This window comes from Columba livia, chromosome 3 (assembly GCF_036013475.1).
Source record: "Columba livia isolate bColLiv1 breed racing homer chromosome 3, bColLiv1.pat.W.v2, whole genome shotgun sequence".
Lineage (NCBI taxonomy): Eukaryota > Metazoa > Chordata > Aves > Columbiformes > Columbidae > Columba > Columba livia.
The window spans coordinates 102,310,624-102,330,762 of NC_088604.1; the positions used below are offsets into that span (position 1 = coordinate 102,310,624).

The 20,139-nt window shown below is 38.1% G+C and overlaps 1 protein-coding gene across 8 annotated transcripts in view; it reads right to left on the reverse strand.

Moving 5' to 3' along the window:
* ENAH (ENAH actin regulator) overlaps positions 1-20,139 on the reverse strand; it is a 101,569-nt gene that overhangs the window by 28,550 nt on the left and 52,880 nt on the right. For 7 of the 8 annotated variants that reach the window (XM_065058598.1, XM_065058594.1, XM_065058591.1 and 4 more), the window contains exon 4: positions 8,157-8,241. In XM_065058598.1, the coding sequence (XP_064914670.1) occupies positions 8,157-8,241 (85 nt within the window). Of the gene's footprint in view, positions 1-4,468; positions 4,745-8,156; positions 8,242-20,139 lie in introns of those variants that run through there. The other variant, XM_065058593.1, reaches the window with a different exon arrangement.

The following is a 20,139-nucleotide window of genomic DNA, read 5'->3' on the forward strand; positions in this document are numbered from 1 at the left end:
TCAAATCACTCAGAAAGATCAATACGAATACTACCCTCATTTTCTCTGTTTAAAGACACAACAAGCATAGGGCAAAAAATAATGAATAAGATGCGCGTATTGAAAAAGGACATCAAAACTTGTCGCTTAAGCCACTAACTAAGTGTTAAATTTAAAAAAAAAAAAAAGAAAATCATAAGACAGATTCACTTGAGAGGAAATTTTCAAGTTTGTGCCCCACATCGGGTGTTTTGCCTTTTTTTGAAGAACAGTTTCTTGCTTGTGCTGTTATCTATTCTGAAATAAACAAACGTGGCACAGCAGAAGACAGACACAAGGATGACACCCCAAAGGCAGCATGAAGGTTGACCATTGCTAGCTTAAAATATTGCAGTAATATATTTTGTACTTCATCTATTCTGAAAGTTACCATTAAGACATTATGTGCATCTTTCATTCTGTGCTTCACTAGTTTTTAAATGTAAATTTTATAACCCAACATAAACAACAAATCTAGAAATAATGCCATTACGTCAAAGTTCCAAAGGTAAGAGTATAATATCAACTATAATTAATCATCAAAACCTGAATTCATCAACCCAAACCAATGGAATTGTTCAAGCTTTGTTGGCGATCTGGCCATTAAACTTGCACTTAAAATACATTTCCACCATTAAAGTACATTTACAAATTTTAAAAGTTGCACTGTAGTGACTAGCTCTACAAGCAAAGTCCGTAACACTCCAGTCCTGGAATCTCCAAGTGCTTGGGCTTTCAGGGCAGCTCCTCTAACCCGGCCTCAATTTATGGAGCAACACACAACACAACAACGTTTGGGCTTTTATTCTAAAATGCCAAAAGCCCCAGCATGTGGGCACAGATACCATTATCTAATCCAACAGTCGCTACCTACTAGAATCCATCTCACATGAGGGCTGTCCTCCCAGCACTGAGTCACTGCTCCAAGCCGAGCAGCTGGCTGCAAACAGGCTACAACAGCAGCCGAGCGGGAGGCGCTGGCGCCAGGCACGGGGTGACCTCAGCTCCATCCCCAGCACCGTGCTATCTACAGAGAAGCAGCCACCTTGTGACTGCAAGTAGCCCCACGTGCTCTACGGACATCAGTTTAACAAGGTACGGTCAATCTATTTTATCACTGTTACAACCGTTTGTAGAAAGAAATAGAAAAGTGCTTCAATGCGTTGATTATTTTGAACTTTGCTGCCAGTTTGAGTTTTAATAGATTAATCTTCTGATCTTGTTCTGCACAACTTCAGAAAAGGAATAAAGGAATAGGTGTGTCTGCTACGGCCCTTCAAATTTGGAGGAACTTATCTGAGTATCAATGTTAAACTTACACTTTAATTGCAAGTATTTACTCATCATTCCAAAATTCAGCATTTACCACAAAGCTCACTCTCCTGTATGGTCACATAAACCTACTGAATATGTACCTCAATAATGCCTATGTACCATGGAATGAACACACAGCACCCCAAAAATGTCATGATTCATTTACAAAGAGAAAAGAGTCTAAATCATGGCAACACAGATTGCAAATTTACATCACATAGACAACCTTCACCGAAACCAAGAGTCTTCAAGAATAAAATGTACACTTGATGCACGAATAACATAACCTCAGCAGAAGTGATCAATATTTAACCTCTTGGCATCTTTAAGTGCTCTCAGCTGCAAGAACTTCACTTTGCATCATCTGAACTCTTACTAGATGCTCTCAATGAAACTCTTAAAGTTAGCTGTGTTTAGCTATGTTTAAACAAACGTTTTTCAAGTGCCAGACAGTCTGAACAGGCTCTACCTGAGCCCACTGCACATGGCTTCAGAGAAACCCACACTAGAGCTATTAACAGTTGACTTGATAAAACAAGCAAGAAATAGACACTTAGAAGACCTGCAAGTTTGGTCATTCAAAGGTAAGAGGCTTGTAAATTGAGTTTATGTACATGCTATCAAACTGATAATTAGTCTCAGTTTTAACACTGGTGGACAAAAATTATAAAGGCATTTAATTGACTTACATATATAATGACTTTGAAACACTATGCGAATCTACAGGTCATTATACCTACTGCCAATGTTCAAGGAGCTTTCCCCTGATTGATCACCATTGCATGTAACACTTCCACTGTCAATTTAATTTTCCCTGTACACTAGTATTAAGACATCCTAAACTCTAGTATTTGGTCTACAGGTTAGGGGACTTTCTCCTCTAAAAATGTCTAAAAAACAGGACACCAGCTATGTATAATTTCTCATTGCATTTTCATCATCAAAATTTCCAACATCATTCCACTCCTCCTGTTCTCCTTTTTACTCAGGTATCTATCTCAACTCACATCAGTAGCAAGGACTTGCTTTCTTCAACAAAACACCAAATAAAATGTGAACCTTTCCAATTTCAATGATGCAGGAGGAACTACCTGTTCCTACGCTCCTCACACTTCCACAGTGATCCTCCTTTCTTCCACCTCAAGTAGGAACTTCCCTCTTGGCATCTGTCAAATGCTTTCCCAAAGTCCAGGAACACCACTTTTGCAAAATAAAGTATCATCTGGGTACAGTTTACTGTCCTGTGTTTTATCTGGTTCATTATTCTGTTCTTCAAAAGTAGTTCTAAATCTTTTCATATGTGCAAGATCAAACTAACAAGCTTCCATTTCCTTGATCAAAAGGGATTTAAGGTCTAACAAAAAGCTCTTATTTTAAATAAAAGCTCAAGTCACATTAGTTGGAAATAAGAAAGTAAGAAAACCAGGTTTTATCAGTCAAGTGAAAACATGCAACCAACCGCCACAAAGACAGGAAGAGGTATCTACCAATCTAAAGGTTCTTACATACAGATTTCTAATAGAGAAAGGGATCTATTAAAGTTTTCCCTCACCTTGATCTTTTCAACCTAAGTTCAAGTGTCCTGCTAATTTATATACCTGACAGAAGCCGGACTACAGGAAGCCATCAGTGCCCATGCAATGCTCGAAAAAAATAGCTTCTCTATAGTAAAACAACCTACTTCTGTTGGCAACTCCCTCAGCAGTATTCTAGTGAGTATGTCAGGATAGCACTAATTTCATGAAAGGGAATCAAAATAACAAAAAACTGGAAAAATGTAAAAGAGTTTCTGATCCAAATTTCATGTTTTGCATTAAACAGGGAAAAAAACAACAAAAACACCACCACACATACACAAACCACACACACACAAAAAAAGAATTGAACATTTTTGAGAAAGAATAAGATTTCAAAGAGACATTTTAAAAAGTGTTAACTAAAATACTTATGAGAACCACCCTTCAAGCAACATCCACATTAAATTGCAATTAAGGCAGCAATTTTGCCAATGCAGTCAGAAGACTGCTTAATGGAATAGGGCTCTTCCCAGTTTGCTAAACGTGTCAATGTTACCCAACATCTATAGCCATTCAGTACTGTAAGCAGACAGCACCCATTACCTCTCCATAAAGCCAGTTACTAAGTCTCTGAGAGACTTGACAGAACTAAGGAGAACTTCACTGTGAATGGGAATAAACTGTGAATGGAAAGAAAATGGGAGGCACTAAAAAAAACAAAAACAAAAAACAACAACAACAACAACAACCCAAAAAGTCATTATTATACCAGAAATCTGTGTTCCAGAAATTATGAGGACAAAAAAAGAACCCTGAAACCTTCAGGATGAGCTAAACAACACTGATGGGTCTTTTTTCTTCTGCGTCTTTTGTTTCCTGACCCACTATGCAATGCAGAGGCTGGAAAGAACACTTCATGTGGCTTTACAGAAATCTGACGTCCTCAAAATAAGCTGTCAGATAAATGACACCATTTCAAAAGCAGAGGAAAACTGGAAACAGGACATCTGGCTGTTAACTAGGGAATGGACATGGGCTGTGGGAAACCAGGCTACCAGGGGCACAAAGTGACAGGCAAACTTTCTTTCCTTTAAACCAAAGAATCATTTTGGTTGGAAGAGACCCTTAAGATCATTAAGCCTGTTATTATACATACATTGCTACTGAATTGTGGGATGCAGGTTTTTTCTTTATTTCCACATGTTTTCAAAGCAGCCCAGGAATTACATATGTAATAATTACTGATTTACATGGGGAAAAAATAAAAATTATTTTAGCGCAGTTAAAATTAAGATTAGCAAAATCTCATAAAAATACTTTTAATCTGTAAAATAAAAGGCATTCCTTTAAGTCTATCATCAAGTAAGAAAGTGCTACCTTTTTACCACTTTCTGAACTTGTATTGTCTGTAAGAAGCCTCCCAAAAGATGTTACGAAAACCACACCATATCAATACTACTTTCTACCACAGTCACACACCAAGTTTTCTTCAACAGTATCATCCCAATCCATGATGTAAATGAAAACTGTAAGCAAACTTGAAGTATTTAACAATAACTGTCCCCCCTAATATTCTGCTGCTGCGTTTACGTGAACTGCAATGTTTTTTGAGTACTTACGACAGGAGTCGGTCAAGTTTTGGTCCATTGCGTCCCTGAAGGACAATAGGTGGCTTGTATACCTTCATGATGCCTTACAATCGATACACTTCCTCTGTTTCTGGTGTTCTTAGTCTCTTTATTTATGAAGCAGTGATGATTTTGAAGTTATTTATAAACATTAACTCATTAAATTCCCAAGTGTCATATTAGATAGCAACTCAGTGACTCATATTCCTGACAATATATTTATCACGGCTGGAAGAGACGGTAAATTTACATGCACAAGTAGCACACAGAAGCATGCCATGAACTAATGTTATATTTTAGAATGGTATTTGACATTAAGTGACTCCGCAGTTATTAACAAATACGTATGTCAACTAAAGTTGGCTGATTATCAAACAATCAGTGGAATTTATAAACGCTGCCTGACTACCACTCTGACAAAATGAAAAATAACACAGACAACAAAAATCTTTTCATTTTCGAGGATTTAAAATGGAAGCTGTAGTGCTTTAAAGCTTGTTATTACTGTTCTTAAGTGAGTGCAAGTTACAGAAAATTACAGCTATCTTCAAGTACTCCCTGCTTTAACAGGAAAAGCATACAACATGTGTTTAGGTTTCTTACAAGAAAGTAACAAAAGTTATCAGTTCACCAGACGAAATTATGACATTCGCCGCCTTTTGTGTAATCCTGGCCACATAAAAACCTCAGTGTTTTAGATTCCACATCTGGTCCTCATGACCTTCCAGCCTGTCATCACTGCACAGTAAACAATGCAAACATTCAAGCAACAGGCTCTGCAGCAAAATAAAGTAATATTACGTTTTGAGAAGAAGTGCTAAAGCAGTAAGGCATCTAAATCCTTTCTAAAATAGAGAAAAATCTTTGAACCAAAATAATACACTTTTGTTGACAATGATCTAATGTAATTCTTCAGTTCCCAATCTCCCCAAGATTCGTCAACACCGGTTATTAAAGTGAAGGAAAACAGGGATCAATTGTAGAGGTCTCTTTAATACGCCATTCTTCACCAGTCACTCCTTTGGCAAAACATTTCTGAGGAAATGTTTCTTTTTGTGCCTAGGAAAACCCTGAAGCTACAAGCTACATAACTTAATTTCTAAATCAGTCCTGCTTTGAGCAGAGGGTTGGACTAGCTGACCTCCACGGGTCCCTTTTTCAACTTCAATTTTTACATGAGCATTTTTTTTTCAGCCTTAGAATGATTTAAAAAAAATATTTTTCTGAACTTGGGAGTCAGTCAAACATCATTGAATCAGGTACCCTTAAGGGGAGGGATATGAGACCAGCACTTAAAACCAAATATTATTGAAGCCACATTTTAAACAAGACCTCCACCCTACAGACACATTTCATGAGCAATAGACTCAGCAAAGCCTTTCTACTGATCCATCGCAAGCCCCATGTTCCTTCCCACACAGTCACAGTTATTCCCTTCTCTTGCATTCCCTGTAGTCTCACTGCTCCCCACAGAACTCAATTCTGCCCACACTGCCTTTACCGAGACTGGAAATGTCACTTGGAGATACGTTAAAAGTAATATATATCTAAACCTTTTCTTCCCAACTATTTACTATTCTCTACATTGTGATAGTAAGACTATTGTTATTACAGTCTGAAAGCTGAAAGGCAGTTACTGCAGAAGACAAGTTCTAGCTTAGAGTTAATTGAAATGTATTATAACCATATAGTTACAGTAGTAAAGAGACCAGAGAAACATTTGTGAAATGTTGTAATAAAATTACATGTTCTTCTTAGGCTTAAAGACCCAACGGCAATAGTCTTTCCACAGACAATCTGACCAGCAAGATGAGTAAACACCCATTCCACTTCTCTATCCTTTTTTTAGGGGAAAAACAAATCAAAACCAGGACCAGACTTCAAAGACGACACTCTATTAGATGAAAACAAGTGGATCAGACTGATCAAATGAGAAAGTGAAGCCATAAGAATGACATCTGACTATGTTTTTTACACACAGAAAATGTCAAGCAAGACTTGCAGAGCTCTTAATATGGGGCAGCACTTTTTTCTGAAGGAACATCTATCTACAACACTTCTCTGAAAAGTATTTCAGCATTATACATTTCCATTAATACAGCCTTCTAAAGGAACAGAGGGGAAATAAAAATATTAAAAGCCACTACTGTAGAACAGAAAAAAAAAAATCAAAAGAAAAATGCTTTTTAAAAGTCTGTCAAAAGAAGTGACATGAAAGACCTTTCTCATGACAGCAGACTTGCACATAAACACATCAAACAGACAGATTTGTAATGAGCTTCTTGCTTATTTGCTTTTAAACAAGGGGCCTTTCAGATAAAGCAATCCCTGCTCATGTTTAAGAACATATTGCAGAAAATAGGAGAACCGGCATGACTAATTTTGATGTCAAAACTTTGTTCAACACATATAGCTAGTTTGTTGAATCTACAATATGAATTATTCCCAAATTAGCAATCTGGTTCTGCTCACCTTTGCATAAACAAATGCAAATTATCAAAATATCAAAACAGGAAAAACTTCAGTGCCAATTAGACCAAACATGTTAAAATATTTTTCCAGTTACCACTGAAAGCTATTAAATGAATTCACACCATCACTCTGGATCACATCCTATTTATTCAAGGATCTTGTTCCCTACATCTGTACCACACGTGACCTAAATTGCTCCCAGCATCCCTCTAGGAAGGGAACAGCTAATCTCCGGGGAATATTTTGATGGTAAAGGAATCCAGGATTGCACCACAGGATTGCACACGCCTGAGACAGTTCAAGGTCTTGCTCTTTTGCTGAACCCAGTCTGATGGCACTATCCTAGAAGATTCGCCATTTCATACACCCACATCCCAGGCACTCGACCTACAGCACTAACCCATATTGCCACACAACAAAAACAGGAATATGGAAACTAGAAAGTCTGTTCCCAGAACTTGGGCACATGATTGATACATAGCAATTATTAAAAGGAACTGAAAACCCTCCATATGTTAAAAATGCTACAGGTCTGGGTTACCCACAGGGTATGGGACAGGGTACAGTGGCTTCAAATTGAAGGGAACAGCTTAGCCTGGAGGAGTGCAAGCTGGTCGGGGGAACATGGACTACTGCCTGAGGGCAGCACAGATACAACCACTATTGCTACAGGTGAAAGTTTAACTCCTAAAAGGTTCCATGAATATATATACTTAAAGCAGAAAACAAAGGTTTCCTTGATAAAGAACTGATGTAGTATAAAGGTGAACAAACTTTCCTATACATTTTGCATTAGTGTATCCACATTCAGGAAGCAAAATTGTCATTCTCCATGATGATTTAATTCTCTGCTTCTAAAGGTTAAAGCTTCCTTCCTTGCCTCCTTCTTTATAAGAACGTGTCAAAAACTGAAGACAAAACAGTCACTAGAAAATTAATTAGTCTGGTTGAAAAATAACAGCAGTGAAAGCCTCCAAAGATTCCCATCTGATCTTCAACTTTTCCATGACAGGCCAATAGCAATTGCAATGTTTGAATGGATGGAGACTAAGAATAAGGGATCTCGCTACAATCAAAGTTTTTGCACACATACAAATGCTGCCCTAATGCAAGAGAGTAATTTAGGTCCTTGACATTTAAGTTCTCATCATTAGTGAGGAGTTATTACATGCGTTAACTGAACAACTGCTCACTTATAATACTGTACCTTCTCTGGATTTCCAATTCTTCTTGTGATGGACCATTTTGAACTTGAGGGGGAAGCTGTGAATTCTGTCGAGGCAATGTAGGACCTAAAAGTGAAGGCAGATCATAAATTAACGATCTGAACTTTTACTATGCAAAAAATGCACAAAACCAAGGCAAAAGGCCAAGCCATCACATGACACTGTAAGAACTGTTTACTTCTGCTTTTTAAGCCAAAGAAGCTCAACAACAGAATACAGCAAATAAAAACTGCAACAAATGTTATTTTATGTATTTACAGAATGGAATTATTTCACATGGATGAAAGGGTTTCACAGAAACGCAAAATAAATTTTATATAGGATGGAATTTCACGAAAGCTTTGAAAAGCGCTCCAAGTCTGAGATTTTCTTAGAACAATGAACAAGTGCTCTTGGAGGAAAAGGCTCAAAAAATTAAAACACTCACCTAAATAGAACACTGGAAATGAAAAAAATAAAAAAAAAAAAACAGGAGAAAAAACATCAGAAGCTTATCACCATATTGAGAGAAGGAAGATAAAGTAAGTTTCTACAGGTCACACCACAACTTACTCAGTTTTTAGCTCATCGACTTGGATCAAAGACCTTCCTTTTTGGATAGATAAGTATTGTGTCCAAATGAACAGAGGCATACAGCGAATGTACAAACTGTGCATTCTGCTCAGCACATTAAATGCAAAAGAGGACATGCAAATACATCTTCAGCTTTTACTGATGGGCAATTCTGAATCATACATCTTTCAAGTAATTGTATATCCTAGATCTTGCTTCTAAAAACAAACAGGCTTTTCCATTTTTCTTACAAATGTATTTATAGCACAAAATCATTTTAAAAGATTTAATAGAAGGATGAAGAACTGCGGAATAGAATACGGTAGATCACAAATGTACTGTTTCTGTAAAAATAGGCAGTAAACCAGGAAATTATTTAGACTACAGCTAAATTTAAGTTTATGGAACTTATAAGCAAGTAGGATTAAAAAAAATAAAAATGTATCAAGTTCTGAAAAGGTCCCAAAGCAAACCAATAATTTCTTGCTTAGTTTCCATCAAACTAGAACGATGGAGTCGTATTGAAATCTCCCACATCTCAAATATCAAAATGTAAAATTGTTTGCCATCTGAACTTGTGAAAGTCATCCAAAAACATGAAGAGACTATGTGTGACATACTGAGACATCAAGGACAAGAGATCTGCCCCAGATTCACCAAACAAGTGCCCTGTTTAAATGCTGTACAGAGAGGTTCATTTACTCAAAACAGCATAATACTGTTTCCACTGCGGTCATAAAGACAACGAATCCTGAAAATTATAAAAGTGTATACTATCTACTGTAAACTACAGTTAAAAAGTAGTGTGAGCACTTACTTCTAGAATATAAAAGCAGGAGGTGTACTACAGAGGTTGTGTTTCCCTTTGTTATTCATTTCAGCAAGCATTAGGTCCTCATACCTAAATACATTATGTTGCCCTGGATGTACTATTTTTACTTGGAGTATCTCCAAGAGATACCCACAGATATAAATCCTTATTATTTTCAACGCAAAAGATTTAACCGCAATGATAATTGATAATTAATTTATCAGTCAGTAGGAACATCTGTCATATTGCTCATCTGGAAAACTTTTCTGCTTTACGACTTCCGAAGTCACACATCCTCCTCCATCACCTCCCCTGGGTGACAGGTGGGAGGTTTTGGTGCCCATTAAGCCATGACCGCAGCTCCCAAGCAGCCGGGGGAGCAGCCAGGCTGTTCGCTGTCTGCACCGCGCTGCAGCCTTTCATGGGCTTTTAAAAGCAGAGACAACCCGGCAGCAGCTGCGTTGCTGCTTAAAGGTGCTATGTACCCCCACCGCTTGCCACGTCTGATAGAATCCCTTCCCTCAGATCTGCCGTTTCTCAGTATGAAACACATTCACCTAAAAATTAATGACAAAGGATAAAAATAATAAATGGTCACGCTCTGGCCAGTTACCAACTGGAACTATTTTGTACTGAAAATAGAGTAGAAATGAAAACCTCAAACTTCTGATCATTTAATCTTTAAGAGTATTTAATATGTTTGTTTTGTTTTTAATAAGGTATTATGCTGCAGTAGGTGAGTTTGGAATGCCAACATACAACCCTGCCACCAGCATCCCCCCGACTCTTTCTTTTGCCAGCATCACTGGAAACCAAGCACCTGGCGTCACTTGCACTGGCTATTCAAACCAGCCCAACTATCGGAAAACCTGTTCTCATAGCCTCAAATTGCGTTGTAGGGCACTCTGACAGAAAATCGTGTTCTCTGTAAATTCTGTAGAACACAGCCATCAGCAAGTCGAGCCAGCGTAACCTGGCCAATCTACTCCAGTAAGTTATGTGCTTCTTTCATAGCTATTAATTCAAAGGAGCCAAATGCAACCCCCTGCTAACAATTAACATGGTTGTTACAGGATTTCTTATACATTTTTGCCATAAGGAAATGAAAGCTGGGCATACCAAAGGCTTTCAGGAAAGTAAATTTCAGCTGTCATTTGGCCTGTTCTCTAACAAATTCCACGCTAACAGGCACTGGCAAGCTAAAGGTACACATCAGGTGGAAAAGTATGTTTTACCCCATAAAATTAAGTTATTACAGCAAGCCGAGACCACCACTTCATTGCTAAAATACAACTGTCAGTAACGGGACAGATGGCATAAGAAATAAATAAGCAGGAACTAACTAATAAACTCTCTCAGAGGCTTTTGAGCACTTCAAGGTACTTCAGTAACATCAAGCCTCAAGAGAAATATTCATAGATACTGCCTGGAAAAAAATTCTGATCCTTCTACAGGATCACTTTATCTTCAGAGACAGGTACAACCCACATAAGAGACGAGGCTGAATGGTCTATTCATTCTGATTTTTAAGGAAAGCCTAACATCTTTCTTTTTCTAAGGAAAGCACAGATGGTGCGCTCCTTGGCACAGTCTGTCAGACAGAGGATATAATTTCATAGTAATTTGTTCAGCAGCTATTCCAGTTTAAATGCTTTCTGGTTTTCAGCTTATTCTCACCTTCACATCACCCTTTCTCTATGACAGTTCAGGCCTCTGTGTAGCGAGAGATGGACTGGAAATCTAATACATCAAAAATCTCGAGAGAATAGAACACCTGCAAGAAGTGTTTTTGACCAGGATCAGTTCTGGTTCTTCATGCGGTCACACAGACAACTATGCTGGCATAGCTCAGAAAATGACATCAGGCTGCTAGGGGCTGCTTGAGATGAATTCAGCATCCCCAACATCACCTTTTCAAATCGCAACCAGAGTTGTAGTTTATCAAACTCCTTCACTTCATTTTTACCTCCAATTGACTTCTCACCTCTGTATCTCCATTCAAGAGCTGAATTAATTACAGTTGTACAAACCTATGAAAGTATAATTAAAAAGATGGAGATGGAAGCACATGGTTTCTCCTCACTTCATGCTTTTTGGTTCATCAGTTCCTTTAATCTTTGCAACTACACCGTCTGCTTTGGAGTTTCATACCAAACTCTCCACTCCACTTCTATTAATGTCACCTGCCTTACACTAGCAGCATTGACATAGCACCTGGTTGACACTGAGGACATCACATTCCTATGAGGTAACAGCCCTAAAAACCCTTGAGTATCTACTGTTTAAGACAGGAACAATAATATATTACATGTAATACTACAGGTTATACAATGAGCTACAATGTGCATTTTCATTTAGCTGGACAGGCTCCCTCGGAATCTGGTAAAATAAGAATCTGTGAACATCTTTTTGGGGGACCACTAAGAGTCAGATCACATGAAATCTTCCTCAGAACCCCGCATGCCCTAGTGTTCAAGAAAGCATACAAAAAGACCCAAAAAAACCCAAAACACAACAAAAACACTCCTACAATTAATGTACTATTCAGAGTACAGCATTAAAAGACAAAAATCTAAGTTGTAAAAAAAATATATATATATGTGTGTGTGTATATATATATATATATATATATATATATATATATATATATATAATCTATCTATAGTGCCTTTAGAAAATGTTGGTCAAACATCACACATGAGAATTTCAGCTTGAGGTAAAGATCTCAGTTTTTCCCCCAGAGAAAGAGTTTATATAAACACCACAGTAATTAAGAATTCCCACTCTTTCATATCTCAGTATGTTAGTGCCAAGACCAAGCAACATTCCAACTATACAGTCTGATATTCAAATCAAAGTATGACTGGCTTTTCAAAGAAATAATGGATTAAAAGCAGACAACAATTTATATAGGCATATGCTATGAAGGTAAGTGTACTGACTAATAATCTTCAGAAGAGATTTTCATTAAGGACAGTTTGAGTACACCTACTAAGCAAAGAACACACCTCAGGCAAGAGTTCAACACCACAGAAAAAAAAAAAGATGTATTTCTGTTACAGAATATAAGAATTTAAGAAAAAAAAAGTGTTTTAGTAAATGTTCAAAAGTTTTCTGAATGAATGGAAAGCAGACTTTTTCAGAGATCTATGCTAGGAAGTAGGAAGAAAAATTATCATAAAATAAATAGTTTGGGTTGAAGGGACCTTCAAAGGTCATCCAGTCCAACCCCTTGCAATGAGCAGGGACATCTTCAACCAGATCAGGTTGCTCAGAGCCCCGTCCAGCCTGGCCTGGAATGTCTCCTGGGATGGGCCATCTACCGCCTCTTTGGGCAAACAGCCAGTGTTTCACCACCCTCACTGTAAAACATTTCTTGCTGATGTCTAGCCTGAATCTCTCCTCTTTTATAATAGCTTATGGTGAAATAACCTCTTTCCCTTGTCTCTAGCTCTTTCTCCTCCCATGCAGGTCCTGTGCTGCTCTAGGACAATACAGAAAAAAGTCTGGTGAGACTTGCTCACCAGTCTCCAGCAGAAGCAAAACGGGACCACTCCTCAAGACCTGGACTCATATTCTGGATTTATATGCAAGATTGTGACGGTCAAAAACTAGGGCATTAACAAGTGACAAAAATATTTTCTAGTGCTTCCAATTGTGTGAATCACCTCCCAGCTGAGACTTCACTTTCCTTCAAGTATCTGCTTCCTCACATACAGCTACCATTTCTTAAGCACCTCCAGCTGAGTTAATTTACTTTTGGCTTCCATTTATTTTAGCAGAGTGGTAACTACATTGCATTTTCCCTACTGAAAGTAAATGCTTTCCATTTCGCTTCCCAAGCACTTTTACCTGCTCAAGGTAATAAAATTGGACAAGAACAACAAAAATACTCATGAAAATACATTTGAATTTAAGCAGAGATAAGCCTCCTCCTATCACTGCCAGCAGAGGCTCCTATCAGCGCCAGCAGGACCCGGGAAAGGGAGCGCTGATATGGGGGTGCTGGGCTCGGCTCAGCAGCTTGGCTGGGTCACCTCAAGTAGGTTTGCGGTTTCCCCTCTCACCCGTCCTTTCATGAAGGGGGAGACAGAGACAAAGCTTCAGCAGTCAAGTCCTACAGTTGCTTTACACAGAATCACAGACTGGTTGGGGTTGGAAGGGACCTCTGGAGATCATTCAGTCCAACCCACCTGCTAAAGCAGGTTCACCCAGATGAGGTTACACAGGAAGGTGTCCAGGCAGGTTTTGAATGTCTCCAGAGAAGGAGACTCCACAACCTCTCTGGGCAGCCTGTTCCAAGGCTCCGGCACCTCAAAGTCAAGAAGTTTCTCCTCATACTCAGACAGAACCTCCTGTGCTTCAGTCTGTGCCCGTTGCCCCTCATCCTATCATTGGGCACCACTGAAAGGAGTCTGGTCCTGTCTTCTTGTCACCCACCATTGAGATATTTATAAACATTGATAAGATCCCCTCTCAGCCTTCTCCAGGCTGAACAGCTCTCTCAGTCTCTCTTCATAAGAAAGTTGCTTTATGCAACTACAATATCACAATTGTAAAAAAAACAAGTATCAAAAGTTAAATATATCAATACCATCTATACTTCCCCCCACCCACCCAGTTCTGTCAAACTTTGTTTAAATAGCAATGTTATAGATGATGACTGTCACCATTTGCATACAATACTACAGAAATGAGCCTAACAAAGCTGTAATTCCACAGTCATGCTCTTCATTCTATGACAACACCCTGTTTGCAAAAGGCAGCAGCTTTAATACAACTACAGCTTCTACTGGTAATATTTTCAAGACAACAATATGAACCCTCAAAAGAAAAATACATTAGCATTCCTGAATGTTTATTAAACAAAACTTTATCCACAAATTAATGTACTTCTACATAGGTTTGCCATGCAGTGAAGACCAAAAACCAAATTTTAATTAAATTCTTTGGGTTGCCCACCCAAACTTCAATGCTTTCACCTGATACAACACTAATCCTGAAGAACCACACAAATCAGAAATACCACACAGGCAACCCTTAGAAGTGAGTATAACTCTGAAAACTTAGCAACTTGCCCTTCCCTTCCAAATACCACAGATAACACTGATGATGCTTTCAATAATCTTACGTGCAATTAAATTGGAACTAAAGTATTTTGCTCAATAAACAGTTAAAGCTTCCTTTAGGTCAATATTTTGGCATATAAATCAGGATTAGCTATTATAAAATCTATTAGCAATAAGAATAGATTCTTTAATCAATTCCACATCTAAAAGGAAAAGAAAAAACTCACTAGCAAAAACAGAGATATTATCCAACTTCTGACAAGGCAGATAATGTTACTCCCATTCTGACGGGGAACGCTGACAGCCTGCTCCAGAGGCTTGCCAAGAGTACAGGTATAGCATAATTACTTCATTGCAGTAGAATAATTCTTCTCTCAAAACAAGTTTTAGCACGATGGGAACCAAAACATGCATGATGTCAACAAGGAGAAGCATCTGAGATCCCCCCCAGCCCTGCATATGCATTTCTCATTTCAGTCTCCTAGAGTCTCTACACATATTCCAATTAGGCAACTCCAGTTCTTGTTTCAGTTTGCATTTCCCAAAGATACTAAATTATTCAATCAATGATATGAGTAAGTGCATTCCCCTATTGGCAAGGCTTTAATGAACTCTCTTTGCTGTTAGAGAAAGGACTGCACATCAGTACAGAGCTTGGAAAAAGCAAGTATCTTTTCCCCATCAAGGTTTGATTATTTAATAACTGAACAACCTAACTTCTAGGGTTACTAATAATTTCAAAGAACTTTAACCTCAATCTTTTCAAGAATCAATATATAACTGTTAAAGATTAGTAAAAAAAAAAAATCATGAATCTTACATACATGTAATTCTAATAGAAAGAATTGGAACAGGTTTATTTTTAGTTCTTCTTCTGTCACTTTCATCTTCTGCAGTGAAGAACTCAAAGTACCCCCTCAAATGCAAATTATACATATATAAATCTCATACTTAGCTATTCTCTTAGCAAGGCTTTCCTGGGACTGAAGACAGATGCCACACAAAACACCACCAATTCCAGCTGAAGTAGAAGGTAATTTTTGCAGCAAAGCATCAGTGTGATACCCCTTTGTTCCTCCCATCTCCCAACACACACTGCCCTCACTTGCCCTTATTCCTTCAAAGGAATAATCCGTATTCTCACACATCAGAGAATTTTCTCGGCCATCTAATTGCCCTTCATTGAGGCTTTTCTCTCATTCCAGAGTCACTTTGATGGGAACACTGAGCTCTACTTAAAGCAGATATGAAAATTTTCTTTGTAATGCAATGCAAAATCCTTTGCAGAAGCCAGCCATTTTTACTCTAGACAATTAAGACCAATTACTGAGTATGTGAACATACTACACAGAGCCTTAAAGCCAGAAATCCTCTTCAAATGACCTCTTAAACTGATGACACATACTCACCACTTGATGGAGGTGTAACTTTTGACTACTCCAGACAGTTATTTAATGAGTAAGTCTTTCAAATCTTGGCTCATTTTTAACACATCTCCTAAACAGTATAGGGCAGGAACCTGTAGCATTAGTAGTCTACCTTAAAATTCCAAGAGAAAGTGCAGTCCCGCCTTACTGTCTTTCTCTTCTGGATTTACAGGTGGCCTGCAATCTGCTTAACTAGTCAGCAGGAAAACAGAGTCTGCTGGAGTAGCTGCTAGCTAATACAGGGGTGACACACTCATTTTATAATCATAAATGTAGCTACTCCTACATTTATACAGTCCTAAAATTACATTCAACCCTTTGGAGGCAACCACGAGGCTGATGTGGCCCTCGGTGAAAATGAGTTTGATACCCTAATAGTGCCATTTGAACCAGAAAGAGTGAACACACTTTTCACTTTTACATTGATTTAAATAAGCAGAGATCGAGCATAAGAGAAAGTACGATGATCAATGCTGTAAATCAGGGAGAGGAAAAAAAAACCCACTAGATACAGAGAGTATTTCAAACAGTTTCACTGATGCGGCAGCCATCACTTCAGAAGCCTTTGAGAAAAATGCTAGTTGCAGTGGAAGCCTTTGCTCCAACCTCAGACACCTCCACTCTGCATCCTGAATTCATGAGGATGACAAAAAGCCCATCACCGTGAGCGCGCTGGTACGGGCACCCAGCATCTCCCCCTCTGCTTCTGCAGATCCACTACAGGGATATCCTCAATTAAACCACCTCCAGTTATGTCAGCAGTATAACGTGAAGATGTCAACTGCAAGCAAGATCATTGACATTTTTCAAATATATGCAAGACAAGGCAACTATATGATTTTATTCTTTTTAAAGAGCAAGAGCCGTAAGTAACAGCTGACTCATGAACCAAAAGGATGTCCACAAAATCTTTAATGTTCCTCAGAAGCTGTTGAGATTTCTGCGAACTCTTGTATAAAGTTCAAAATGCATCTACAGCTTTATGAATTTCTGAACAGAATGCTCAGTTAACACTAAAACTTCCTGCCTTTTATGAATAAAATACAACTTAAAATAACCAAGTTAATAAAAGAAATTGCCAAAACGAGAAAACACAACAGAAAATAAGGATACTGCAAGAACCAAACTTTAACTGTAGGCAATTCTAGAGTAAGAGGAAAGTTCTCTCTATAGGAATTCTTTATTTTACTCAAAGTTGGTGATTCTATTTACTGTTCAAGATATACTAGGAAACTCTGTAATTTACATAAACTACTGGAGACAAGTTGTTCTCTACAGGTACAGATTTTTGAAGCACTATCATCAGAACACCAACCAGGGACTGCATATGTTCAAGATTTTTTAAAGTCTAGCAGATAGTTTTGTTTCTTCAAATTTATCAATATATAATGTACTGATCTTCCGAATTAGCACAAACTCCTTTCATAACATATACTCCCCACCATCTTTTCAAAACAGGGTAATTCATTTGTTTATAAAAAGGGAGGGCAGTTGAAATCCATTTCCTACAATGAAGAGTTAATATTAGAGCCTCAGAGCCAGTGTACTAAGTAAATATTCAGCTATGAAAAATGCTAGGAAAAGAAAATAACACTAAGGATTCATTTCTGGCTGTACTTTTCTATTAGAAAATTACACCAACTACAGATAAAAGAAATGCATTAAACTTTGAGCAAGGAGTCCAATTAACTTGTTTCTAAACTGCAAACTACTTAGTATCTTATTTCTATTATTGAAGCAGACATGTTCAGAAAGATACTTGATCTTTCTTATTTCTTACACTGACACAGGTCAGTAAAAATTAAGCAATGTAAAAATTAAGCAATATGTAGATGATACACTGACAAACCTCCAAGCTGATAAAACTTAGGAACACTTGTTGACAGTATTCTAACACATACACATTATAAACATGTAACTGTAAACGTTGTCCGGAAACGGTAACAGGCTTTAAAAGTGATTCTACATGCGTAAATTCTGAATTTTTTTGCAAGCAGTAGTGCAAAACTACTCATCTTCAGGCACCTGCTGAAGCGATGCTGATATAAGCTTTGTTTTTATTTCATCCTGATGGAAGCTAAAACACCTATATTGTCTGTGAAACATGTACGTGACAGCTTATCATAATCGGCCACAGTCCTTCTTGGTTGACAGAAGTTACAGAAGAACAGTGCTCTCCTCCTGTGCACATGGTGTCCACCATTAGCTGGTGAAGCAGCTAATGCATTTTGACTTGAAGCCACCACTACCAAGTCAAATCACAGGAAAGAGAAACAAAGCAACTACCTCACAATCCAGAAAACGTAAAGGTTACAACCAGTCACATCAAACATAATTAATGTCCTTGTCTGACCTACATCTCAAGCCATTACGAACAAACTAGGTAGACTACAGCAGTATAGCCAGCAACCAGGACATGAAAGGAGGTTGTAGCATGGAGGGTGTTGGGCTCTTCTCCCAAGCAACAAGTGACAGGACAAGAGGAAATGGTCCTAAGTTGTGCCAGGGAAGGTTTAGAGTGGATATTAGGAAAAAATTCTTCACAGAAAGGGTTGTTAGACACTGGAACAGGCTGCCCAGGGAAGTGGTGGAGTCATCATCCCTGGAGGTGTTTAAAAGGCACAAGCATGAGGTTCTTAGGGACACGGTTTAGTGCCAGAGTTAGACTATGCTTGGACTCAATGATTCTGAGGGTCTCTTCCAACCGAAACAATCCTATGATTCTATGATTTAAGAGTCATGTTCAACTCCCATTTCATGAACCACACAAAAATCCACCCGAAAACAAAACTACCTCCCAATCATCAGGGATTAACTGTTATTATACTGAATGAAGCAGACAGACTCAAACTGAAGGGTGACTTCAGAGAAGAAGATTACTGGCAGAATGATTTGGAAGAATTTATTATTTGGGATGAGCAGATAACTGAATACCAGGTACAGTGACTTTTAGACTCATTCCAAAGTCTAGCCCTCCTACTCCTCCCCCCATCATTTAAGAAATTACTGAAGTGATGCAACAGGAAGAAGAGTTATTTTTCATTGTGTTGTTTCCTCCTGTGGAATTACACTGATTTCAGGGAACTGTTTCAATGACAATTACTAAACTTACATTTAAAGACACCCCTAGAATCACTTTTAGTTTTATCCAAGTCTTTACAAACTGAAGGGGCATCTTAGTTCAATATAATTTGTACTACTGAAGAATATAATAATGAAGTGTTAGCACACATGCACTTTGCATAAAGAAGCAAGAGAACTAGTCATTAGACAAATCACAACAATCCACGAAATGATAATACAGATGCACTGACCAATTTAAAAACGAGCATGTCATGCCTGCCTATGTCATTTCAGCCAATCTAGTAGCTCAGTTTTAGTGTTAAGAGGAAGAGTTAAATTGAATTATGAAAATATATCTATGTGTATATATACACATACATACTTATTTGAAACATGTTGTACCAAACACTTCAAGTACAGGTAATGGGAAACAACATAAAACACTCAGACTTGTGGTAAATACCACAAATCAGGCTTTCTCAAACTTCACATCAAATGAACAAAAACCAACACTGTGTTCCCAAATGTTGGTTGAGAGGTAGATTGTAGAACAGTCAGAATGCATGAGATGTTTACAACCAGTGACCCTTGGAGAAAGTGGAACTGTGGGATTTAAAGGAAAAAATATCCAACTGAGAGGCAGGACTATGGGACCCACAACTGGATTATTTTAGCTGGCAAAGAGACACCTCCAACTACCCTTTATTTTTTGGCCTTGGATGCTGCATAAAAGCATAAGCACTGCAGAATGTATCATCCTTCTTGGTCTAGATAGCTTAGTTTCGAAAGGTAAGTCTTGAAAGAACAATCAGTATGAAAAGCAGCTTGATAAAGTCACCCTTTTTTGCTGTAGTTGAGACAGCCATAGTAAGGTTATCTACAGCCTGTCTCTGTTCAGGAGAAAAAACTGGCACAGAGGTACTATCTCTTGTTACACGGGCAATCTTTAAAGTTTAATGAGGACAAAAGAATTCTATTTGCTTACAAGAACACAAAAGTCTCTTAAAGTCTTAAAATAAAAACTCCCTCTGTGTGTGTCACA